Consider the following 9,262-nt stretch of genomic DNA (forward strand, 5'->3'; position numbering starts at 1 on the left):
TAAAATCGAACCAAACCATGCAGAACCGGTCTACAATTTTATTAAACTTAGGGTCAAATTTAGCATTTCCAAGAATTGATGTACGGATTCAATCCCAGCCACCCAAACGGCATCTTTCCATCTGGTCCACCATGGTCCTGATTATACTTTTCCCACCAAAGACAAAGCCATGATTCTTTGTCATAGTTTATCTGTGAGTTTTTGTTGAAGAGTTATTCTTACATTGAAACTTATTTTAAATTCAATAACTGTTGTAACCGCTTTTAAAATTGGTTCTTTTTCACACTTGAAGATTGACCAACAAAGCAGTACATTTTTTATACTTGAACTTGAACTTGATCACGGAAGTTCAAATAATAAGGCCAATTTTTAGATATTATCAAAGCATGAGTATAATACGGGAATATTATGCTAATTTAGTGTAATGCACTGATATGGGAATTGAGAAAATACAACAAGAAATCGTTATTAACGATTTTAGAATGGATAAAATGCTATAAAAATGAGACTAATGATTTTTGAATAGGACAAAAAATATAGAAAATGGGACTTATAATTTTAAGTAAGACAAAAATACGTTCTGAATCTATGAGAACATGAAATCGTTAGTGCCGATTTCATTTTTTATTAATTTTGAAATTTTTAATTCATAAACGTGAGTAACGATTTGTTTATTAACTTCTCTAAATATAAAGTGCGTGCGTGAATGTAATGTCTTGCAATTCTCTATCTCTTTTTCTCTTTCTAATGCTCTTCTTCTACTTCTTATTCTTCTTATTGTTTCTCTTCTTTTCTGTGTGCAAGCAATTTTGTTGTTGTTTGTTTTTGGGTAAATTTTTTTTGTTTATTTTGGTTATATAGTTATTTCATTTTGATACAATGATATTTCGTTAATTCGTGTTAAAAATTATAATAGAAATATAATTTTCGTGATCACAAAAATAAATAATAATATTAGTTTTAAAATTTATTATAATGGTCAAATTTTATTCGAAACAGCTGAAGGTGTGATATTTATGTGTAATAATCCTTGTATATCTATTTTTTCTTTTATGGTGTCGTTCGAAGAATTTAAGAGTTATATTTGTCAAAATATAGATCCTCATATGCTAAAGAGGGTGACAAATATTTTGTACAGATGACCTATATTAGTATTCTGTGGGTTCGTTCAATTTCATGCGATGTGCATCAATGATGACACAAGTCTGCAAGAGATATTCTCAATTTACTATCAAGTCCAATCACAAGTGCCTGTTATTGAGCTGTATGTGGAGTTCGACCAATTACCGAATACGGTGGAACAACATGATCATGATTTTGATTGGAAAAGTTATAACGGTGATAGCGAAGAGGAATATGAAGGCAATTACGATTTCGTTGAGCCGAATGCAGACGAGGAACAAGAGGACTGCACCATTGAGTCAGACGTAGAAGACGTTGCAAATGCACTAGCGAGTGAGCATCCATTCGAAGAACCATCTTTCATGCGCGCTTTAGATCTCGATGCCATGAATGCTCCAGAATTTTCAGAGTTTGCTAATGCAGGTTTGTAGTTGCATCACACCATATTTGGATTAGTACTTTAAATATTATGTTTGTGTATTAATATTATGCACTGTGTAAATATAGGTTGGCGGTGTTACTGCAGATCCACCTATGGTCGAAGATGGCGAATTTGTTATAGGGATGGAATTTAATTCTAGAGAGGCTGTGATAAAGGCAGTTAAAGATTATACCATTCACAGAGGTGTTGATTATCGGGTTTTTGAGTCTGAGCCGACAACATTTTATGCAAAATGTGTGCAATATGGGCAAAGTTGTGATTGGCTTATCAAGGTTAGCATGATGCGAAAAAAGTATTATTGGGAGATTAGATGATACAATGGCAGCCATACTTGTACTAGAGCCACTATTTCTTAGGATCATTCGAAGTTGGACTCAGACACTATTGCAGAAGCAATTAAGCCATTGGTAGAGGCCGATCCATCCATAAAGGTGCGATCAGTGATTGCAGATGTCCAATCGTTGTTTAACTACACGATTAGCTATCGCAAAGCATGGTTGGCTAAGCAGAAGGTAGTTGAAAAAATTTTTGGAGGGTGGGAAGCCTCTTATAAAGCGTTGCCCACATGGTTTGAGGCAATGGTGAAGAAAGAGCCATCAACAGCCATTGAATATGAAACGTTACCTTGCTACCGCGGGAATGAATTGGCTCAGGATGTCAGGGTTCTAAACCGAGTTTTCTGGAGTTTCTATCCATGTATAAGAGCATTTAGGCACTGCAAGCCGGTTGTACAGGTAGATGGCACCCACTTGTATGGAAAAATATAAAGGAGCGTTGCTGGTCGCAGTTTCTCAAGATGGAAACAACAATATTGTGCCAATTGCCTTTGCGCTTGTAGAGGGTAAGACACTAGATGCATGGTTCTTTTTTCTTCGCCATTTGCAAACCCATGTGGTGACGAAGGATGGGGTAGGACTTATCTCTGATCGACACGAGTCTATTAGGTCAGCAGTTTCTCGTTGTGAAGTAGCATGGGAGCCACCAAGGGCCATACACATATTTTGCATTAGGCACATAGCATCCAACTTCTTGAGGAAGTTCAAGGCACCGTTCATGCAAAAGATTGTGGTGAACATAGGTAATTAACAATGTGTTCTATATAATATTTTATGCATATTGTGGTTATGTTTCCAATGGTGGTTATCGTTGTGCGTTTTCATTGTATCTTGTTTCCAGGCTATTCTAGGACGGTGGATGAATACGAAATCCGTTACCAGAGGTTGCACAGTCGGGGTGAGGCATACACTCGCTGGCTAGATCAGATTCTCCGTCAGCAACACTCTTTGGCATATGATGGTGGCCATCGATGGGGTCATATGATGACAAATCTAGTGGAGTGCATCAATGGGGTGTTGAAGGGTGCACACAATCTTTCCGTCACAGCATTTGTAAAGGCGATTTTTTATAGACTGAATGAGTTTTTCACAAGGAAAAGGGATGACACTGAGACTCGTGTTCGAGCCGGACACTTATTCTCCGAAACAATGACCGAAAAAATTCAGCAAAATTTGATTATGGCTGGAAACATCATGGTTAGTTGCTTCGATAGGCAGAATGAGGTTTTCGAGGTGTGGGAGATTCACAGCGGTGTTGAGTATGCGGTAGACCTGCGATGTAGGCACTGCGACTGTGGTTATTTTCAGGTAGATCGCTTTCCATGTCGTCACGTTTTTGCATGTTGTGCAAACCAATGAAAATAACTCATGGTATAAAATTAGAGAGACGAATGAAACATAAGCAATAATAGTGACTTACATTAGCATTTGTAATGTTATCAAGCATCTGCCTAAAATGTGCAGGTGTCCACCGTGTAAACTCTATCGAAGGGGCATCCCACTCATTCCACCTGTGATTGAATAATGTTACATCAATATAATGCATTTACGTAATCAATTAATAAAACATCAGTAATGAATATCCTTAGAGGTCATACTGACAAGCTAACAGGAAAGTCGGGGGACGGCAAATTTGTGCAAGGAAAAGCATCCGTTCCCAAGCACATACGTACAACAGTGCTAAAGGCCCATCCAAATCTTTGCAATCATATTGCGTGGCCCTACACAGAGACCTATACAAGTGGGCAAGACAAGCTGATCCCCAACTATATATCCTGATTCTAGGAATATCATGGAGGAAGGGTAGAAATTTTCAATGCACCCCGCACCGGATTTGTCAGCAAATAACGTGGTACCAAATAGCGACATAATGTGACACCTGGTATAACGCTCCATAGCCTCATGAGTACTCAAAATTATTCCATGTTTAACATTACGCAACCATGTTAGCTTGATAAAGCTACCTCTGCATTCACTCACTGTTGGGGCAACTCCAAAGTTCATCAGACATTCTTGCACTATGGATCCGTGATTACTACTGGTTGGCTCTGTAACTGGTAGCCTAGTTCCTTGAAACCCAAGTATTAAAGCTACATCTTCAAAAGTGATAGTACATCACCTATAAAGAGATGGAACGTATGAGTCACTGGATTCCACCGTTCTACCAAGGCATTTATCAAGGCCGTTTGTCCTGGAATTTTTCGAATCTGAGACACATTGTAAAAGCCAGCAGCTCTTAGATAGGGCTCTATTCTTCGATCATATGGTTCTGGATCATACAAGTGTCTCAGTCCAATTACTCTAGAACCCTGACAGAAATAATCAACACATAGTTATAACTATTAAATTAATAATAATAATAATAATAATAATAATAAAATAAAATAGTCAGTACTCAAATATTTATTTAGACTAACTACCATATTCATATTAACTTTGTACACTCAAATCAAGGTACTCACGTGTTTATTTGGACTAACTATCATTTTATATTAACTTATTACACGCAAATCTATCATTATAACTGACTTTTACTCCATAATAACACTATGAGTATAACAACACTATCATGTAAACATATAACTATCTCAATAATAATAATAATAATTAAAAAATAAAATAGCTACTAAACTCTTAAAAACAGGGTACTCAAATGTTTATTTAGACTAACTACCATGTTCATATTAACTTTGTACACTCAAATCAATTATTATAACCAACTTTTCGTCTATAATAACACTATCAGTAATCATATAACTATTTCAATAATAATAATAATAATAATAATAATAATAATAATAATAATAATAATAATAATAATAATAATAATAATAATAATAATAATAATTAAAAAATAAAATAGCCACTAAACTCTTAAAAACAAAGTACTCGTATATTTATTTAGACCAACTATCATGTTCATATTAACTTATTACACTCAAATCTATTATTATAACTGACTTTTACTCCATAATAACACTATCAGTATAATAACACTATCATGTAAATATATCACTATCTCAATAATAATAATAATAATAATTAAAAAAATAAAAAAGCCACTAAACTCTTAAAAACAGAATACTCACGTATTTATTTAGATTAACTATCATATTCACATTAACTTATTACACTCAAATCTATTATTATAACTAACTTTTACTCTATAATAGCACTAAGTTCATTTAAACAACTTATAATTGATGTTAACATTATAAATAATTTTATAGGAAAAAAAAATAACTTACATATAGAAGATGATCAAGATATATCATAATATGTTTATCCATTGAAATTTTTTTCTTCCCCATCTTGAAAAAGATAAATCTGGAGTTCCACAAAACAAGCAACCTTCATATGGAAACAATGGCACTTAAAGAAAAGGAACCGAAGCAGAGAGCACAGAGTTAACACACACTTGTATTTTGGTGTTTTAGTCTTTTCAATGATGAGTGAGAGCGTCTAGGGAGAGAGGAGTCACGGACCACACAGGGACTCACCGCATGCGAACCACGTGGACACAACATCAAATCGGAATTACCGATTTTCTTCATGCTTCCCAGCCGTAGATCGCCCATCTTACAGCTGCTATCCACTGTCTCTCTGTTCACCCCCATGAAATCGGTACCCTCATTTTGTTTATTGATCCTAGCCGTTCTCGCCTGATCCAACGCCTCCAACTTTTCTTTCCACACTCTCTCTCCTAATACAAAACGCTATTATTAACGATTTCTGAATACGCCAATTATGAAACCCATATCCGTGTATAACATACTCGGAGTCTCATTTTTAGGTATTACCCACAATCTATCCTAATATTAAAAATAAAAACTCTCGACATAATGTCCTATTTTTTTATATCAATAATAATTTATCGAAAATATTATTTTTGATATGACACCAGTAATGTAAAGGCATCAGAAAATGATATTCTAAATTGAGAAAATTAATGAAGTAAAATTACACTCTATTTTCTAGGAAAGGACAATATCACAGCTCGATTTAGGCAATGACTGACATATAAAAAATGATTCTCTTGGCAAGTCTGATACCTCTTTAAAACATGTAGTTTAAGCTAACTTTATTATATATCATTGATACGAAATTTTTATACAATATATATATATATAGTAGATTCTGCTTGTGATATATAGAACATAAATAAAGTTAATAAGAGATTAAAAAAATACAATATAATTTTATGGCCCTTAGAAGTTAAAGGCTCACCGAACAACTGATATCTACTAAAGAGCCAAGGGATTAGGATTCGAATCAATATATGTATCTGAAAAACATAAAAAGGTGATGGAGTGAATTTTGTAACTGAAAGGTACTAGACTCCACACTTGAGAGCTTGAAATTAGAGAGAATTGGGATCAGAATTCAGAAAGTGAGAGAATGATTTCATTACACATGAATCAATTACATGAGTGTGTATATATAGTTGGATTTGGTTTACCTACTGTACCAGTCACAATACTAACTACTATTAGTTACAATTGACATTTATCCTTATTAACAATAATTAGTTTCTAACTAATTCCCTCCCCCCCCCCTTTAAATTCAAGTTGCTAAAACTTTGCAACCTGAGTGTCTCTAAATTCAAAGAACTTATTCGAAGATATAGCTTTAGTCATAATGTCTGCAACTTGGAAATCACCTGGGATATGTTGCACTCGAAGAGTCCCCTTGGCAACATGGTCTCTAGAAAAATAGACATCCATTTCAAAGTGTTTTGAACGAGAGTGCTGAATCAAATTGGCTGCCAGTAGTACTGCTCCCTGATTGTCATAGTGAATCACCGGTACTGGTAGGCTTATGTTGATTTCAAGCAGAAGCTTCTTGATCGCCAATAGTTCAGTGGCAAGATTACAAAATCCTCTGTATCTAGCTTTGGTGCTAGAACGAGAGACCGAAGTTTGCTTCTTTGATGACCAATAAATGAGATTCAGACCCATATAAACACAGAAACCTGCTGTGAATTTTTTGTCTTCCACATTAAATGCCAAGTCTGAGTTGGTATACCTTGAAATGCTAAAATTTGAGGCTTTTTGGAGATGCAATCCCAAGGTGCTGATGCCTTGTAAATACCGTAGAATGCACTTGACAGCTTCCCAATGAATTCAGTTGGCGCTTGCATAAATTAACACACTTTGTTAATTGTAAAAGCCAATTTGGAGTAAGTAAAAGTGATATATTGCAGACTGTCAATGATGGATCTATGGAGGCTAAGATTCTCAAAAGGTTCACCATTAGTGGAGGTTAATCTAAGAATTGATGGCATAGGTGTTGGTAATAACTTGCAATCTTCTAAACCAGCTTTCTTTATCACATCAAGAATATTCTTATATTGTGTGAGTAAGAGACCATCAAGGATTAGCCTCACTTAAATCCCTAAGAAATAATGAAGATCCCCCAAATCTTTGAGGGAAAATCAAGCATTTAAGCTTTTAACTAGGTCTGAAATCACAACAACTAAGCTACTCGTTACGATAATGTCATCCACGTACACAAGTAAGAAAATTGTAGAGTTACCTTCAGCTCTGTGAAAAAGAGAAGCATTTGATTTGGTAGCTGCAAAACCAAAGCTAACAAGAGAGTTAGTGAGCTTAGTGAACCATGCTTTGGGTGCCTGCTTCAGCCTATACAAGGATCGAATTAGTTTGCACACCATTTTATCATTTCCAGCTTCATATCCAAATGGCTACTTCATGTAAACTTCCTACAACTCCCCGTTCAAAAATGTATTATTAATATCAATTTGCTTGATTGGCCAGCCCTTTGACAGGGCAAAAGTCAACAAAATTCTAATTGTCATTGGACAAATTACAAGACTGAATATTTTTTTGAAGTTGAAACCAGGCCTTTGGTGACAGCCAAAAGCAACGAGCCTTGGTTTGTACCTGTTAATGGAGCCATTCGGGTAATATTTAACCCTAAACACCTACTTAGGTATTATTACTCAACGGTTTGGAGGAAGCTCAACAATGTCCCAAGTGTTATTTCTTATCAACACTGCATATTTTTTATCCATGGCTTGTTTCCAATGAGAAATAGTCAATGCTTCCTTTGGTGACTTTGGTTCAAGAGGTTTTGTGATGCAAGTGAAGGTTTTGGGTTTGTTGTTCCCAGTCTTTAATCTTGTTTGCATTGGGTGTGTGTTGGTTGTAGGTTGAGGAATTGTAGGAAGAGAGGTAGTGATTGGAGCAGGGTTGATTGTGAATGGATCTAGTGTTGAATTTTCATGGGTTTGTGGTGGTCTACAATGGTTGTTACTGGTTCGGGTAGTAGTGTAGGTATAGGTGGATTGATTTGTGTAGTTGGCGTAAGGATTGGAGGTAGGGGCTGTATTAATGGAATTGGAGGCACTGAATGTTGTTGTGTTGGAATTGTCGGAGTAGTTGTTGTGAATGTGAAGCCATAACTCTCTTCTTTGAAGGGAAATACTCTTTCTTCAAACACAACATTTATGGTGATGATCTTACCCGACTTTGGTGAGGCACTTGAATCCCTTATAATGTGGGGCTAGTCCTAGATAAACACAGGCCTCTGATCAAAATTTCATCTTGTCTTTGTTGTATAGCCTCGTGTGAGCGAAGCATAGGCAGCCAAATACCTTAAACATAAGATGGAGCTTTTCCAAATAGTCTCTAGGATGGTGAGGCAAAATTTAGCACTAAAGTGCGAAGTAAATTAATAAGCTGAGCAGCTGTCACAAATGCCTCTCCCAAAAATTCTTAGGAAGACCAGCTTCAGCCAAAAGTGTCAACTTCATTGTGGTGATATGCTTATCTTTGCGCTCTGCTGTGTCGTTCTGCTGATAAACATACGAGTAAGAAAACCTGTGTTGAATGCCTTCACAACTCAAATATTTTATTAAAGCAACATATTCATTTGCATTGTCAGACTGAATTTCTTTAATTTTAACACCTAATTAGAGCTCATCCATTTTCTTAAAATACATAAAAATAGTGTGCACTCATAATTTGTGATGAAATAAATAAATTCAAGTAAATATAGTGTGAGCATCAATGAAATGTAAGTAGTACCGAACACTATTTATTATTGGTACAGGGGTTAGGCCCCAAATATCAGTATATACAAGCTATAATAGACTATTGAACTTGGTTATTAAATCAGGGAATGTAAGCTGTTATGATTTACTTAAACAACAAAAACTGCAAATAGAATTTGGGTGTTTGAAAGAAATGTTACAGGATTTTAAGATTCTAGACAAAACATCTATAGAAGGATGCCCTAATCTCAAGTGCCAAATCTTGAATGCAGCATCATCATAGACAGTAGTGATGTGTGCAGTGTGTGAGATTTGACTTTTATTCAGACTGAAAGAGTAAAGTCCATG

At 35.5% G+C, this 9,262-nt stretch overlaps 1 protein-coding gene across 1 annotated transcript; it reads left to right on the plus strand.

Annotated features, from left to right (window-relative positions):
- Positions 1-1,181: 1,181 nt before the first annotated feature.
- On the plus strand, positions 1,182-3,378 carry LOC112732843 (uncharacterized). The gene is made up of 6 exons (XM_025781651.1): positions 1,182-1,545; positions 1,649-1,836; positions 1,921-2,260; positions 2,352-2,642; positions 2,741-3,207; positions 3,364-3,378. Exons 1-6 carry the CDS (start codon positions 1,182-1,184, stop codon positions 3,376-3,378), a joined length of 1,665 nt encoding a protein of 554 aa, XP_025637436.1.
- The last annotated feature ends 5,884 nt before the right edge of the window (positions 3,379-9,262 follow it).

Source organism: Arachis hypogaea, chromosome 13, assembly GCF_003086295.3.
Source record: "Arachis hypogaea cultivar Tifrunner chromosome 13, arahy.Tifrunner.gnm2.J5K5, whole genome shotgun sequence".
NCBI classification, from domain to species: Eukaryota; Viridiplantae; Streptophyta; class Magnoliopsida; order Fabales; family Fabaceae; genus Arachis; species Arachis hypogaea.

Excerpts from the sequence above, each read along its gene's own strand:
- LOC112732843 (XM_025781651.1), top strand. The coding sequence starts at position 1,182 with ATGTGCATCAATGATGACACAAGTCTGCAAGAGATATTCTCAATTTAC. Across the intron at positions 1,837-1,920 it reads GTTGTGATTGGCTTATCAAG|GATCATTCGAAGTTGGACTC; the intron begins GTTAGCATGATG and ends ACTATTTCTTAG. Across the intron at positions 2,261-2,351 it reads TTTCTGGAGTTTCTATCCAT|TTTCTCAAGATGGAAACAAC; the intron begins GTATAAGAGCAT and ends TGCTGGTCGCAG.